The sequence below is a fragment of the Drosophila nasuta genome, chromosome 2L (genome assembly GCF_023558535.2).
Source record: "Drosophila nasuta strain 15112-1781.00 chromosome 2L, ASM2355853v1, whole genome shotgun sequence".
Lineage (NCBI taxonomy): Eukaryota > Metazoa > Arthropoda > Insecta > Diptera > Drosophilidae > Drosophila > Drosophila nasuta.
The window spans coordinates 15664662-15681137 of NC_083455.1; the positions used below are offsets into that span (position 1 = coordinate 15664662).

The window sequence follows — 16476 nt, forward strand, 5'->3', positions numbered from 1 at the left end:
GGTTCAGTCACGTAGCTACAAAGAGCATCCATTCAAAGAGAACCGCTCTCTTGATCAGCAACAAGTGAATGCTCAACACTAATTCCTGCATGCGTAAGAGCGAGAGGAGGATATTTGTACCTGACTGGGGCCCGTTATGTTTGTGGACAAAAATGCATACATTCCACAATGACTGCACAGAGTGAACTGCAGACACAGCATCCACAAAGTCAGCTGAGTGGATGGTAAGTAATTAAGTTCGCTATTGCTACTCGTATCATAACTATTTATTAATCTTAAAAAATAATGCATGATTGTAATACATTCTCCATATGCTGCAGAATTATTTAATTTGAATTTAAATTCAACGGATATTCTGATCAGTGTATAAAACATCCGGTTGGCAAAGCTGCTCCGCAAGTTGGGTTGGCAATGCGATAACAGTATTAAATCAACCCTGGTTCGGTTGAATATGCGGGGGCTCGAGAGAGCGAGAGAGTAAAATTGAATCGGTTATCACAGTATTGGTATATTTGTACAGCGCCAACACGGCATTAGTGGTCGTATGGGGCAAGTATCAAACACACACACATACACACACAGCTAAGCGGAAAAAGCGCCAACGCCGCAACGAGTTGTCAGTTCACTTTGGGAGCTCTTGCAGAGCAGTCGAAAACGCCTTTGAAACTCGGACCGCAACGCCTATTTTTGTGAGAGAAACGTTACGATATTTAAAAACAATATACACAAGAAAAAACATAAAACGCAAACGAAGCAAAAAACCTACACGATATTCTAACACTGAGAATGCTGTTAAGAAATTAAAAAACCCAACAACAACAAAAGTAATGATGTATTAGATGCTTTGTGCTTTGAAAATTTTGTGTCATCTAAATTTGTAGTTAAAACCCGCATATAAAAAAACAAAAAACAGGAAAAAACATTGTGTGGTGCTGTTGGTTTTGCAGAGTCCCCTTCCCCTCCAAGAATTTTTTGTCACATATAAATTTCTAGTTCCATGGTGTGTGTTGTACGATTGCTGCTACTTCTGCTTTTGCCCCATCCTGCTGTGCATATCTATACATCCAACAATATTTAGGTGAGTCCAATACATGAATGTATATGTATGTATGTGTATGCCAACTGTGCAACTGTTACAAGCCCCCAACCCCCCGCAACTTGCAGTCCACTCTCAAGAACTTTTACAACGAAAATAGTCCAGAAAAGCGACGTTATACCCTAAAAATTGATTACGCAGTACACAAAGCACCCAAAGCCACCAACAGAAACAACAACAAACGTCTTCTTCCGACCATTTCGCGTTTCAGTTTCATTTTGTGTTGTTGGATTTTGAAGAAAAGTGCGTTGGTTGCTTTTATTAATACAACACTAGCACTCTCACACATAAACAGTCACACACACACACACTCATGCTTAAATATGAACAAGTGTAAATGACGGAGAGAAAAGCATAGCGCTTTTGAGAGCGCTAGAGCGGAAGAGCGAGAGAGAGCCTACACACGGCATGCGCAGTACTGTAAAGAAAAAAACAAAAAGGCATCATTGACGGGGTGGAGACTTGTTTGGGGGGAGAACTGCCGTTGTTATTGTAGTTGTAAATTGTTGGCTGTGTTTGTGTATGGTATGCGCGCGGCAAAAATCTCTGCTTCGACCGACAACAGCGCTGCCCGCTGCTGCGTTCATTTGAACAAAAACTGACAACTAACTTTTGAAACGGACGCGACGACGAACATCGCCATCGCGCCATCGCCATTCATTTTAAACGTTGACAAACAGAGAGTAGCTTTATTTTGTAGGTTTGTGTGTGCACCATATTGTGTGTTGTTCTTAAGCTATTGTTGGTGACGTCACATGTGGCTGGGCTATTTTTAAAAACTTGTTTTAAATGCTTATTGTTTTACTGCGCCCAGCTTAGCTCAGTTTAGCTTTAAGTTTCAACTATAAATTCAACAACACACACATACACCAACAAGCACACAAACCGCTTTCAATGCAGTTTGTGGACACTGTGACACTTTTATTTGTTTCTTTTTATTTTGCCTCCCCTTCAATGTTTACTTGCGCTGTGTGTATGTGTGTGAGTGTATCGATAAGCACTTGCATGAGTGTGCGCTTGCAAGACTCTGTGTGTGTGAGAGAGATTGTTTTTGGAGATATGCTTTGTTGTCGTCACGTGGAATGTTCATATATGCACTTATCTTACTTACATAAACATTCACACACACACGCATAGCATAGATATGCATGTTATTTTGGCGCGTTGGCACTCCACAGCTCTATTTAAACCTTTCATTCATCGCATTGAAGTGAGAGCGAGAGAGAACTGATCGATCTGTTCGCGACACAATAAGCAAAGAATAGCTGAAAATACAAAATGCTTGTGTGTGTGTGTGTGGATATTGTATGGGCTATTTACACATATGTATGTATTTTTGTTTGAACTTGCATCGCTTTTACCTGTCGCATAGAGCTGCTCATTTATAGGTTATGTGGAGGTTAAGGTCTTTTATACAGAACCCAACTGTCCATGAAATAATTATCAATAAACATACAATCTATCAACTGTCAATTTATTTGCTATTGAAAACTCGTAGAGGATTTTCGAATAATGTACTTTCATTTACTTCAAATAATTTAACTTGATTTATTACCACAAAGTAAACTGTTGATAAAATTTCGTCAAGATAAAATCGTTATTATAAAGCTAAATACATTAGTGTCAAAGAACTACTTGTTTTCTTTACTTGATATTAATTTATTTAGTAGTTTAGCACCAAAGTAGTAAACTAGTATAATAAATTATTTTACTTAAAATAGTTTTACATGATTTTATTAAAAAATATGTCGACTTAGACGAAATGCTGAAATTTAAATTTGTTTGCAAAGAAATTATGATATTATGATTCTTTTAGATTGCTCAAATGATTATATTCCAACTATTATTATACCCATTTACCCATTTATGTGGTAATCCATCACTCTCAACAGTTGTTATAGGTTAAAAATGGTTAGGATTACTTTTCAGTTTAGAGTAAATTACGCTGCAACTTCTTATATTCTACACAGTGTGGAATCTACACCCATTTAATGATATTTCGCACCCATTTACTGAAGCACTTATCGAGGCATGTATTTACATTCCTTGGCATGCCTTACATACTTGCAGTATACATTGAGTTCACGTTGTACGTTTGTTTGTGTGTGTCTTTATAGTCTTGGGGGCTGATTGCAATCTATCTTTAGCTTTGGTTTTAACTCTTGCCCTCTGACATGCGAATCCGGCATTAAAGGTGCGCTCCGACTCGCTTGACTTTTAAACTTTTCAATCCGGAAAAGGAAACGTAGGTCCCTAAACTCAAAATCCAGCGAACGGCACGCCAACTGCTCTTTCGTTCACTATGACTAAGCTGAAAGGTTAAAAATTTGCATAAAATCGAATATTATAATACAGTTCTATGGACAATACATACATAAGTGCATATGTACTTATGTACATATGTGCATATACTATACGATGGATGAGTGTGCGTGAAAGTGTGTGAACGACACACATTCCGTCCATTCCAAGCGGGCCAACATCATAAACTTTGTCTGAGGGGAATGAGAAAAGGGCCTTTGAGACCCATCAGCTGTGTGTTTGCCTGGCTTGAAGCACTAGAAGAGGGGCTTCCCCTTAACTAGTTACAAGTTCTGTGTCAAAAAGTTATGTCAAATCGATACACAATAGTTTGGAGAGTATCTTCACATGGATTAGGTCCTATTGCTTGGTAGAAAGATACACTTTTAAAACGTAATTACTTCGATGTGGGATTATTTTTAAATAAGGATAGATTTGAAAATAAAATGATCACCAAATTTGAGACTCATTGGATATAAACTCATGTTTATAATTCGAACTATTTTCAATTTGATTTCTCTTAAAATAAAGTATTTTTATTTTATTTATTTATTGTCAAAATAAACACATTTTGTGAATACCATTTAATTTCTTTATATTTCTTATTTTTTTCCATTTAATACATTTCTGTAGGGAGAGAAATATAGATCATGAACCAAATAGTTTCTTTCCCTTTAGTTACTTTACGAACTTTGATGTTGTTGACAAAGTATTTCCTTAGACTGTTCATAAAAGCGCATTTGATAGTCGGTTTTGCAATTGTTATTGTACTTTTTATGGCCTTTCGCCTTGTTTATTAGGATGCGGATGTCGGCAAATGACTGCCTGACGTGTGGACTGACGGCTTGATGGTTATATGCATATCAATATAGCCATCACCTATGGCTACACACACAGACATACACACACACACACACAGAAGCAGATTGCAGCAAGAAAAAGTGGGGCAAATAGGGCAAAAATACAACCGAGGGTGCTTCAAATGTCCCTTGTCGGCAAAGGAGGACAATTCGCATATATTGAACACATGTTTTTCACTATATTTTTTATGACTATACGTGCACAAATGTAGATATATATCTCTATATATTTGAAAGTGTGTCTATATGTATAGGAGAAAAAAACCTTTTGCGGAAAACAGCATTTACTCTGTCCAATAAAGGCAAAGTCAGTAGAGTGGGCGAATTTTATTAGCTTAAGATGAAAAGACGGAAAAAAATGAGTTGTTTTTTTTTTTTTTGAAATAATAGTTATTTATTATGGAAAGAAGCGGAAGCATTTGTGGAGGGCGTGTGTGTGTGGGCTTTGCTTGCGGTGTACTCGTAACTTGTTTTGTGTTTAAACACACTACTGCAATAAATAATAATTGTTTATTATCGCATTATTTATGACACACACAGTCTTCACAAAACTAAACATGATGCTGGACGACGACAACTCGGATCTCTTGGCTTGTGCCACCGAGATACAACCAGGTAAGAAAACTTGAATAAATTCATTCCAAATATGGCTCTAATACAGATTTAAATTTTGCAGATCGCTTGTACTTTGTGGTATTCAAGAAGAATATCAAACCAAAGAATACGGCGAACACACATTATTTCAACATCGATGAGGAGTTTGTGTATGAGAATTTCTACAATGATTTTGGGCCACTCAATTTGTGTATACTATATCGCTACTGCATGAAGCTCAACACGAAATTAAGTGCCAAGGGGCACGCGAACAAGAAAATCGTGCACTACACCTCAATGAATCCGGCGAAGCGTCTAAATGCGGCCTACCTGATTGGTTCGTATGCAGTAAGTGTATTTGCTGCAAATATGTGAAATAGAGCAATAATATATATGTGAATATTTTACACAGATAATCTACCTGAACAAGTCACCAGCAGAGGCATATAAACTACTTGTTGCCGGCGATTTGCCAGCGTATACGCTGTTCTGTGATGCCAGCTATGGACCCAGTAGCTTTAAGATCTCGCTGCTCGACTGCCTCAATGCCATACACAAGGGCCTGCAGGCGGGCTTCTTCAATTTCAATGACTTTGATGCAGAGGAGTACGAGTATTTTGAGCGTGTCGAAAACGGCGATTTCAATTGGATTGTCCCCCAGAAGTTTATCGCCTTCTGTGGGCCACATCAAAAGTCGAAGACGCTACCCAACGGTTATCCATGCCATGCACCCGAACGCTATTTTAGCTATTTTCGGGATAACTTTGTGACGACCGTGATACGTCTGAATGCCAAAGTGTATCATGCTTCGTCGTTCGAGAATGCTGGCTTCGATCACAGGGATCTGTTCTTCATTGATGGCAGCACGCCGAGCGATGTCATACTCAAGAAATTCCTAAACATTTGCGAGACGACAAAGGGCGCCATTGCGGTGCATTGCAAGGCGGGCTTGGGACGCACGGGCAGCTTGATTGGCGCCTACATCATGAAGCATTACGGGTTTAGTGCACTGGAGGCTATCGCTTGGCTGCGTTTATGTCGTCCTGGCTCTGTGATTGGCCATCAGCAGCAATGGATGGAGGAGTAAGCTAATGAATTCATATATTAAAGAAAATTTATTGATTGTTCTTCATTGTTTGCAGCAAGCAGAGTTGGTTGTGGTCGGAGGGCGAGCGCATGCGACGCCGCAGCTCGTTGCCGATGCTGCAGCACAAGTATGGCATCTATAGCTTGGATCTGAAGACGAAACTGGTGGAGAACGAACAACTGCGTCAGCAGCAACAGCAGCAGCAACAGCAACAGCAATCCTCGGCGAGTCCCTTTGACCATGTGGATCTGTTGTTGACACGCGTCAAGGGCATTTCACAGCGGGTGGACACAATGCATTTGCATGATCAGGACACGCTGGATGCGAATAGCTACAGCGGCAGCGGTGGCGTTCATGGTGGCGGGGAGCAGACCGATGATGAGCTATCCGAACGGCAGCTGGAATTGCAGGAGCAGGATTTGCACTATCAGTCGACGGACGAAACGAATTGCAATGTCAGCGACAATGATACGGACACTGCAAGTGCTGCGGCCGATCAACCGTTGAGCTCCACCACCAGCTACACGATTTCAACGCGACGCCGCAAATCGCCATCGAGCGCCAACAAGCCAACGATCATAGCCACCTCGCTGCGTCGTCTGGTCAATCCTAATGCCGCCTCGCGCAGCAGCAATAACAATAGTGGCAATAATGGCAACAATCTTGTCTTGGAGCCAAATGCCGTGGGCAGTTGCACGGAGAAGAAGCTGCGCAAACCGAGTGCCAATGTGTTTGAGGCGGCTCGCCATACGATTGCCTCATCGGTGCGCATGACGCAGACGGCGCTCGAGAAGAGCAAGGCGCAGACGCAGGGCGATAAACTGAATCAAATCAAGGCGTTGCGGCGGCATCATTCGCGTGCCAGTAACACAGCAGCGGGCACAAGGTAAGTGGTTAAGGGATAACAACTTTGCTTGCGTATACTTAATATTTTGTGTGTGCTTTTGCTTTTAGTGAAATTGACAGCAATCTGCGGCATACGCGCGCTCGGTCTCAGCCATTTCGGAACAACAACAATGTGGTTGCCATGTCCACGACGACATCGTTGCCTCTCAAGGCGGTGACAACGACAACAGCCACAACAACAACGGCAGCAGCGGCAACAACATCACATAACCTTAACAACAACAACAACAACTACAATAATCTAAGCAACTCCATGCATAACTGTAACAATAATAGCACTAACAACAACAACAACAACAACAATGTGCAGACCAACTCGACGGCTAGTCGCACTCGCAGTCTGGCCATCTATAGCAAAAGGTAAGTGCCGTCCACCACTCGCCCCCGGCCCCCTTCCGCCCACTAAGCACCAGCCCTTTTATATCCACAAGTTCAATTGGCTAGCTTCAAGAGCAATTAACACACTTTTGTTATATATATTTGAATTGAGTTTCTCTTGTCGGTTTTTACTCTTAGCATTTGTATTTTTTCCCCTTTATGATTATTATTGATATTTAGTGTGGTGTTCTCGTCCAATTGTTGCACATATTTTTCGTACGGCAGTTGTAAATATTTTATAAGCAAGTATTCATTTAATATTAAATTAATTTTAATTTAGCATTCCTTTTCCCCCAAAAAAAAAACCCGCTAACAGCAAAATTTTTGCACATTTCTAACAAAATAAAACAAAGTTCAAAATTTTGAGTTTTGAGCGACGCAACTAATTGTAACAGCTAATAATATTATCTGATATTGTGTTGTATTTCTCAAGTATGTTATACTTACAAAATTCCTTTTTTTTATTTAAATTATTCTTACAATTTGATTGTGCATGCATAAAAACAAAAAAAAAAATAAAACCAAAATTATCTCAAGCTTGCGATATTATTTTTTCCTTTGGCCAACTACTTTTTTTGTGTGTGTGTGTTAAGTTGTTGTTGATGATGTTGTAGAATTGCATTGGTTTCCGCTCAGCTTACACTCCTTTCTCCCTATCTCTCTCTCTTTCTGTTGTATATTTCTCTGTCTCTGGTCTTTGGTCACAATATTTCGCTCTCCTTCCCTTCTCCACACCATGCAAACATTTGACAGAATGGAGTTGAAACACTTGCGCAAAGCGGAACAACAACAGCTGCAGCGAGAAGAACAGCAACAGCAACAACAGCAGCAGCAGCAACAGCCTGTTGCTGTTGGCGATAAACAATTGAAATCTTATGCCACTATCAATGAGAGTAAAATTCCGATTGGCGTTGCTGGCAGCTCGGCAACAATTCCGCCCATTCGAAGCAGCGTTTCGCGCAGTTCGCATCATCACATGACGTTGCGTGGTCGATCGCGTGTTCGCTTTCAGCGACCTGGTGTTGCAACGACGGGGGCGGGGTCAGGGTCGGGTTCAGGGTCGGGAACGGGGGAGCAACAACAGCAGCAGCAGCAGCAGCAACCGTGCACCGTGGCAACAGCGCGTTATTATCGTGATGTGTCTGCGATACCCACGGTGGCAACTGTTGCTGCTTGCTACAACATTGCAACACGCTCTTCATCTGCCACGCTTGATCTCAACTCGAATCCGCTAACGACAGCAACAGCGGCAGCATCAACAACAAGCGTTACAGCAGCCAATGTTACGGGCAAATCAAAGATACCCAATTTGAACAACAATCACAACCACAACAACAACAACAATCACAACAACAACAACCAGCAACACATCTGCAATTTGAGTAATTCTTCCACGCATTCTTCTACACCTCCTCCCCCAGACACAAGGCAGCTTAGCGATGAGCAACATCAGCATCAACACAACTTCAATTTGGGCAGCAAGCGTAGCAAACGTTCCCTGAGCTCCACACGCATCGAGAAGGACAAATGCGACGAGTACAACACGAAATTGTTGCGCAAAACAAGTGTCGCTGCAGCAGCCGCCGCAGCAGCAGCCAGCAAGAGCAACAGCAACCTTAACAACAACAACAACAACAATGGCAGCAGCAAATGTGGCACGCCAACAACCAGCTTAGGAGGCGGCTCAGGATCTGGTGGCAGTTTTCGACTTTCGCGACGCATTTTCGCTGAATCTGGTTCGTCGGCCTCCACATCGGCATCGAATTCGGGGATTCCCACGCCCACAGCACCGCCCACATTGCCGTGGCAACAACAATTGACACGAGGTGGCAGCCGTTTGACCCAGGAACGCGATCGCGATCATCAGCAGCAGCAGCAGCAGCAACAACAGCATCTTAAGCTGCGCAAGAAGATCAGCTATTAGATTATTTTTTGCCACATTAATTAATTCGTGTAAATCTCCAAAATTCTTTTAGTGTTTTAGCAAAAATTTACAAAACCAGCTCCCACAACCTCAACAAAAAAAAATTAAATAAGAGAAAACACGGCGGATACGTAATTCAAGAGGAGATGGGAATGAAACCGCTAAAAGATTGCCTTCGATAACTGTGAATTCGATTACATCGATAGGAGCGAGAAGCGAGTTTTTTTTTATCGATTTACCTAATCTCTATTACTTTTTATGGATTTGGAAATAAAAAAAGATGAACACATTTTGTTTCAATTTTGTTGTTGCAATATCATTTAGTATTTTAAGTTAGGGGAATCCCACAAATTACAATTAGTTTGTAGTTGTAGTTAAGCAAAAAAAACACATTTGTATATTATTAATAAAAAAATGAGTACGCGGTTTCGTTCCTTTCTCCAACAATGCAATAATTAATGCAAATAAAAACTGAATTGTACAAAGTTAACAAATCAAACAATGAAAAATGAATAATCTTTCGCTTTCACATTTATACACATTGTATTTTTTTTGTATTAATTAAGCAAATATATATATATATATATATGATGTATGTACATACTGTGTAGTCTGTAAATAACACGTTTATTTAGTTTTAAGTATTAGTTGAAATATACCTAATGTTATAAATTATGAGATGTGACTATAGTATCGAATGTGAGTCGCCTAAATTAACATTTCTCGCAAATATTGTATAATTTGCTTATAGATCACGCTCTCCAATCCAATGAACAGACAATTCAAATCGCATTTCAATTCGATTTGCAACAGAGGCTCCATAGACGTCGACTCCAATTGACTAACTTTCGACGTTAACTTTAAGGCATCCAACAACTCGTCTAGCTGCTCCTTCTGAGAAAAGTATTCCTGGGAATTTATGACATCGAAGGCAGCCGTCTTTAATGCTGGATAAAAGCTCTTGAAATAATTGTGACGATCGCTAATTTTGATATTTCGCGTATCATCGCCACCAGCGTCGATTAGTTCACGATATGTTTTGAATTTGCGACGCCTCTCGCTTTCCAAATCTTCCAAGTCGGCGTCCAAGTCGGCATTTTGTGGCTTGGTGCTAACCAAATTTGTGGAGGCATTCACATTACTGATTGTATCCGAGGTGGAGATGATGCACAGCATTTCGATGGCAGCACGTTGGCGTGCATCTTTCTTGCTATCGGATTTGCCATAACGTTTAATCGAAGCCACCGAGCAGCAGGCGACAAATTCGGGGGCGTTGGGTTGGCCACTCTGCTGCACAATTTCAATGGTGGGCAATGGCATGTCATGACGCACACAATAGTCGCGCAACTCTTTCAGCATGTCGCGGTTCATGTTTGCCATCTCATTTTGCACACTGTCGTCGACATTATTGTTGCAAACTGTAGCAGTGCTGCCCAAACTGTCAAAGCCGGGCAGCTTGCGCAGTTTACGCATTATGTTGGCAGCTGCCAAATGCTTGGCATCCCGCTTAGAGCGTCCTACGGAAATGGAAATTACATTATTATTGAATAATCCTAATTATACAGTCAGTTTACAGAAAATTAGATTTATACCATTTCCAAAGGCTTCGGTATCCATGAGCACAACTTTGCAAATGTAACCACCTTCTTCGCCGTCAATGAAATCGTAAACTGGATTGCCAGTTTTCGCCTTGGCGCAAAACTCTTGTAACGCCGAAACACTTGATTTTTGTTCCATGGATGCCAAAATTATACGAATTTTGATGATTATACTCAGTCGCGACTTTTTTTGGAACGCTATCGGTGGTCACCATATGTAAAAATGCCCAGACTTTGAAACTATTCTATGATTGTCAGTGTGGCCAGTCGTGCAGCAGCCTAAGTACTAATTTTGCCTGAGTATAGAAGAAAATTAATTCTATTAAAATATCTTTTTAGTAGACATTAGCAAAATATTTATAAATATCTTCATTATATATATTTCTTTATTTATTATAGTTTTTATTTGAGATTAATAATATAAATGCTGGCCAAACATTTAGCTACACGTCATGTTGATAAGAGTGGCAACGCCATCCGCATCAAAGCAACCCTGCCCAGTGTATCAAATATAAAAAAAAAAACAAGTGTTGCTGGTCAGACAGACGACGATGGGACTTTGATTATTTATTTTGCTCAGCTCACAGTTCGGGAACTGCTCTCGGAAATTCGTTTCATAATCGAACAAATAGTTCTCAATTTAATGCACTACGTCTACGGGGCAATAACACAGCAACAGCTACGTTTTTTGTACACCCTAAAACAACAACAATCTGGAATACCAAAATTTGTTGTCGACAGAAAAAAAACGAAAAAAACTCATTCATTCCAGCGGAGGAAGGAAGTGACCGTGGAAGTTGAAGTCTACACACAATAACAACAACAAGTATCAAATATAGTGTAGTGTTAGTGCATTAGAAGAGCAAAACATACTGTGTACAACTTTGCTGACGATCAAATCATCAGCTCACTACAAATAGAAAACCAAAAACAACAAAAAAAAAAAAAAAGAGAAGGAAAAAACACTTGTCGCTGCTGCTGCGCCCCAATAACAACCACAACATCGCCTGTTTGTGTTGGTTTTGTTATTGCTTTAATAATTCGTTTGACGAATATTCGTGCACAGCAATTAGCAAGCAGCAATAGAAAGTAGTACGGGAAGAATAAGGAAGAGAGGAGGAGGGTGAGGGTCAACAATGGATGATAGCAGCACAGCCACAACGCCGTCGCCGTCGCCAGCTGCGGCAACGGCCGCTGGTTATGATGCTGCGCGAGACAAAACAACAACAACAACTGCTGGGAGCAGCGCTGCTGGCAGCAACACCGGCAGCGGCAGCGGCGTCAGCAGCATTAGGCTTTTAATTAAATCGTCAAATCAGCAATACGATGACATGAACATCGAGAGCGATCTCTGCTGGACCGTGGAGCGGCTAAAGAAGCAGCTGTCTATGGTGTATCCCGGCAAGCCGGTATGTATACACACTCACACACTTGCTAATTTTTACATTATTATGTTATTTAATTACGGTTTTCACTGACTCACGTGTTGAATTTGTGACCAGTAGGTGTTTTGTTCTTTCTTTTTATATTTATACAGCTTCAGTGCGAGAGTTTGCCTTGCCTACGTTCTCTCATTTTAACAAATAATCACGCAAGCCGGTCACATTTATCTGATCGTAGTGTATTCGTTAGTCGCTATCGTTTTCTCCGTTCACCGAGTGTATCTTATCAGCAACGTTCTGTCAGTCAATCTTTTAATATTGTTTGTATATATAATATATCTTTTGCACTCCAACGTCGAGTGCTTTCTGCCATTTGCGTCTTAATTTGCAATTGTGCTCCAAGTACACGTCACGCTTTATGGAAAATCAGTGCGCCTAAGCTCAACTTTAGATAACACACAAAATGGAATAAAACAAACAATTTAGCTGTTCCATATGCAAATTTATGCCCATTGGCTAAATATTAATTAGTTCAGCGAACTCGACAATTTTCTTGGCCAACCAAACTATTCTAGCTATTGCTTTAATTAGTTCTGCTGTCAATGGCTTAACGATAAATGAATGATTTAATGACTAGCAAATTTAGCATTAACTTAATGATTTATTAATTAGGCGTAAAAAAACATTTACATTTTCTATTGAATAAGTATAGTTATTAAACCTTAAGTAATTAAATTTCAAAAATAGGTTTCGTTCATCTTATAAATAATATTGTTTGTTTCATCTTATCTATCTGTTCAATGATGGAAAGCGAAATCAGATCGTTGCTTATCTTTTTTTGCTAGAGGAAATGACAACCTTATATTCGGTTTTATCAGCGAAAACTGAAAATAAATATTGTAAATTATTCGAAAGTTAGCTTTGCTTTCAAGCAGAGTCTCTTTCTATTTATTACTTTGCTGTTTAATAAATTGCATCATCTGCACATTGTGAGTCGCATTTCTGACACGTCATTCAGTTACATCATCTCTTCTCAATGTTCATGGACTAATTGAAATGTTTTGTTTTGTGCAATTTGCAGGAAATCAAAGACCAAAAGCTCATCTATTCGGGCAAACTGGTGAACGATACACAGAAGCTATCGGAGGTCATACGCAGCTACAAAGATGTTTATCAACAGCATCACATCTTTCACTTGGTCTGCGTCAACAGAAGTTTGACAAAGCCGCCGTATAAGGCAATGACAACGCCGGCAAAGGACAACGGCGTCAATGCCAATACAAACACAAATGCCACCGCAAATGCCAATGTTAATGCCACGCCACGTCTGGAGACCAATAATACCAATGATAACGAGCTTAGACAACGTCATGTATCGACTACAGCTGCAGCTGCTGCTGCTCAAATTCCTTATCAGCAATTACAGCAACAGCCACAACAACAGCAACAACAACAGTACCCATGGATGCAACACCTGACCGATCCCAACATGCAAAATCATGCGTATCACTTGGCTGCCTATCAAGCGGCAGCAGCAGCTGCCTACGGTGCCGTCAATGTGTCCACAATGACGCATCTGACGCAAGAGCAGCAACAGGCGTTGCTCACCAATGCCTGGATACAGCATTGTTATGCCCAATACATGCAGCAAGTGATGCAACGGTGAGTCTACATTATACTCTTAAAGTCTGCCATACTAATCTCGCTTTCAATTTGCAGTCCTAGTGGTGCACAGAATGCTGGTCCAGCGTTGCCCATGCTGCATCCGTTGTTGCAAAACATGCCTGTGATACCCCACATGATGAGTGTCCCACAGGCTGATCCAGCCGCGGTGCCAGCTGGCGCTGCAGCAGCAGCACAGGCAGCCAATGAGGCAGCCGCAGCTGGTCTGCAACCAGCTGCAGCAGCGGCAGCTGGCCGTCAAGTGGATGGTCCCAATTTCGTCAATATACAGGAGGAGCCAGAGATGCGCGATTGGCTGGACAGTTTCTTTAGCTTTACACGTTTGGCCATCTTTGCGACCGTCTTGTACTTCAATTCGTCGCCCATGCGTTGTTTGTTGGTGCTGCTCATCGCAAGCGGCATTTATCTGTGAGTACATTTTCGAAGACAACTGTTAACACTTAACGGCTGCCCTATTCAGTGCTAGAATTCACAAAGAAGCATTTAAATGTACACTAAACATGGTACCGCAATTTATTTAGTGACTTATTTATGTCACATAGCGATAACACTCCAAAAAAGAACTGAAGAACGAATTCATCACCTAAATTGCTCCACTTAGCTTAGTGGTCTATTTTTCAATAGTAATCACTTAACGGTTACTTCACCTAGTTCCCTCATTATTATGCGCTTAAAGATAAATTTTAGAATTGAACCTAAGAAAGCATAGGATGGGTTTTTATGTAACAGGTAGAAGGAGGCAGCCGAGACGATCTAGCCATGTCCATATGTCCGTCTGTCCGTATGAAACACTGGATCTCAGAGACTTTAAGAGATTATAATTTTTTTTCGACAGCATTTGTTATGTTTGCACGCAGATCAAGTTTGTTTCAAATTTTTACCACGCCCACTTCCGCCCCCGCAAAGCAACAAAAATCTAAAACCAAGTGTAATTTTAAAGCTAGTAATTGTGATTCCTGAAAATTTGCGATCAGATAAAAATTGTGGAACTTATTAAAGAAATACTTTTGTATGGGCAAAAACGCCTACTTACTAAGGCTTTTAGTTGTTTTGGCTGACAATCTGGTATATTGTGCCGTCTGGCATATTTTTAGTATTTTTTGTAGTTCGATATATTTTGAGAAAAATGCCGTAATCTTTTGCTTTTATTCAAAATGGGTAGCGGGTATCTCACAGTCGAGCACACTCGACTTTAGCTTTGCTTCACTCTGTGTTTTCTCTTAGCGTCCTTTGTTGTAAATTGGATTGCACTTGATTACTCCCAATCACAAAGAGTTGCCGTAAATTGATAAATAGATAGAATAGAATTGTTGAGTAACTTTTCATGTATTTGGAGACAATTTTTAAATGTTTTATTAATTACAAGATATAAAAAAATAACTTTTAAAATTCAAAAAGCAAACCTAATATTTTAGAACGATACAAATCTAATATAAAGCTAAGAAAATTTAATTTGACAAGTTGGCAGCCATAAACATTCCAGCTTGAAGTGGTTGGTCAAATTGCTGACTGCTATTTCTGTGGCTCTTAAAACTAAAGAAAACTCATACTTCGAAAACAAACAAAAGCATATATTTTTGGTCTCATTTGAGCTTTTTTCTCTAAGCAGAAGTTTCAAGATATAAAATTAAAGCAAACACTTAGAAAAGTTTACTAAACATTTTCCTCTTTACAGCTATCACATTGGCATCTTGCGTCGACGTCGCGAGCGCAACAACAACAACATCAATAGGAATAACAATGCTGGCAACGATGCAGCCGCCTTTGCTGCAGTGCAGCAAATACAACGCATGATGGATGCTGCCGTTGAGCGTGACAATAATCCACAAGCTGCAGCCGAGCCGGCACCAGCTGCACCCGCTGGACAGGATGCGGACGAGGCAGCAGCCGCGACACCGGCAGCGGCAAGTGCTGCTGGTGGTGCGGATCAAGCTGATGCCGCTGAGGCTGCGGCCGTTGCTGCCGCTGTTGTTGAGCCGGCAAATGCCAATAACTCTGTGATTTCCATAGTGCGCACTTTTGTCATAACGTTCTTCACATCGCTGCTGCCCGAGGCGCCAGCGCTGTAAAAGGCACACTTGACCAACTGCATCGCATTCTTTGTGGCCTCCAATTCTCTCCCAAAAAAATAAAAATCAAACAACACCCAAAAAGAAATACAATATACTTTCCCCCTTTTATTAAATGTTATTATTTTGCAATATTTGAATTTTTGCAATATCTGTTTATCTAGCTATAGAAGTGAATTATTGTATATTTATATCTTTAACATCTCCCCCAGTCTGTGTATGTAGATGTGAAGCACAGAGATCTATCTATCTATCCACTCCCCGATCCCCCACTTTCCACCCCTAGTAGTTTTAGTCATTTTTTTAGTGATAAGGAAATTTGTTTTTGATGTGAATAATATAGAACACAAGCTATAGTGTTTTAGACGAAACTATGAGAAATCGATCGATGAATTGCAATTATAAATAAAAAAGAAAAATAACAGCAAAAAAAAACAAATTTTTGTAATTTTGTATTTCCAATTTCATTATCGATCGGCTTTTCTTCAATGGAAACTTTTGTGAATGGAAAATTTTTGAGCTGTCGTCGGCAGGCGGCAGCACTTTCACTATGCGTAAGTAGCCAATCACAAGCACAGAATTAAGAGCGTTCTCACAT

At 40.5% G+C, this 16476-nt stretch overlaps 3 protein-coding genes across 4 annotated transcripts; 2 read left to right on the top strand and 1 right to left on the bottom strand.

Annotated features, from left to right (window-relative positions):
* Positions 1-622: 622 nt before the first annotated feature.
* On the top strand, positions 623-9447 carry LOC132783432 (dual specificity protein phosphatase CDC14C). Of its 2 annotated transcripts, none has more exons than XM_060788576.1 (7): positions 623-1078; positions 4798-4872; positions 4934-5199; positions 5264-5934; positions 5994-6824; positions 6893-7204; positions 7976-9447. In XM_060788576.1, the coding sequence occupies exons 2-7, from the start codon at positions 4815-4817 to the stop codon at positions 9144-9146; spliced, it is 3309 nt and encodes a 1102-aa protein (XP_060644559.1). In that variant the 5' UTR covers positions 623-1078; positions 4798-4814; the 3' UTR covers positions 9147-9447. The 2 variants fall into 2 exon arrangements, with proteins under 2 accessions (XP_060644559.1, XP_060644560.1); XM_060788577.1 differs by having other exon boundaries at positions 628-1078; positions 8644-8793.
* A 280-nt stretch (positions 9448-9727) lies between these two features.
* Positions 9728-11038, bottom strand: LOC132783435 (uncharacterized). The gene is made up of 2 exons (XM_060788581.1): positions 10739-11038; positions 9728-10663 (listed from the first exon to the last, which is right to left on the bottom strand). Exons 1-2 carry the CDS (start codon positions 10881-10883, stop codon positions 9855-9857), a joined length of 954 nt encoding a protein of 317 aa, XP_060644564.1. The 5' UTR covers positions 10884-11038; the 3' UTR covers positions 9728-9854.
* A 212-nt stretch (positions 11039-11250) lies between these two features.
* LOC132783434 (homocysteine-responsive endoplasmic reticulum-resident ubiquitin-like domain member 2 protein) lies at positions 11251-16319 on the top strand. The gene is made up of 4 exons (XM_060788580.1): positions 11251-12153; positions 13208-13788; positions 13846-14217; positions 15485-16319. The coding sequence occupies exons 1-4, from the start codon at positions 11881-11883 to the stop codon at positions 15876-15878; spliced, it is 1620 nt and encodes a 539-aa protein (XP_060644563.1). The 5' UTR covers positions 11251-11880; the 3' UTR covers positions 15879-16319.
* The last annotated feature ends 157 nt before the right edge of the window (positions 16320-16476 follow it).

Excerpts from the sequence above, each read along its gene's own strand:
- LOC132783432 (XM_060788576.1), top strand. The coding sequence starts at position 4,815 with ATGATGCTGGACGACGACAACTCGGATCTCTTGGCTTGTGCCACCGAG. Across the intron at positions 5,200-5,263 it reads ACCTGATTGGTTCGTATGCA|ATAATCTACCTGAACAAGTC; the intron begins GTAAGTGTATTT and ends TATTTTACACAG. Across the intron at positions 6,825-6,892 it reads AACACAGCAGCGGGCACAAG|TGAAATTGACAGCAATCTGC; the intron begins GTAAGTGGTTAA and ends TTTTGCTTTTAG.
- LOC132783435 (XM_060788581.1), bottom strand. The coding sequence starts at position 10,883 with ATGGAACAAAAATCAAGTGTTTCGGCGTTACAAGAGTTTTGCGCCAAG. Across the intron at positions 10,664-10,738 it reads TACCGAAGCCTTTGGAAATG|GACGCTCTAAGCGGGATGCC; the intron begins GTATAAATCTAA and ends CCATTTCCGTAG.
- LOC132783434 (XM_060788580.1), top strand. The coding sequence starts at position 11,881 with ATGGATGATAGCAGCACAGCCACAACGCCGTCGCCGTCGCCAGCTGCG. Across the intron at positions 12,154-13,207 it reads TGGTGTATCCCGGCAAGCCG|GAAATCAAAGACCAAAAGCT; the intron begins GTATGTATACAC and ends TGCAATTTGCAG. Across the intron at positions 14,218-15,484 it reads ATCGCAAGCGGCATTTATCT|CTATCACATTGGCATCTTGC; the intron begins GTGAGTACATTT and ends TCCTCTTTACAG.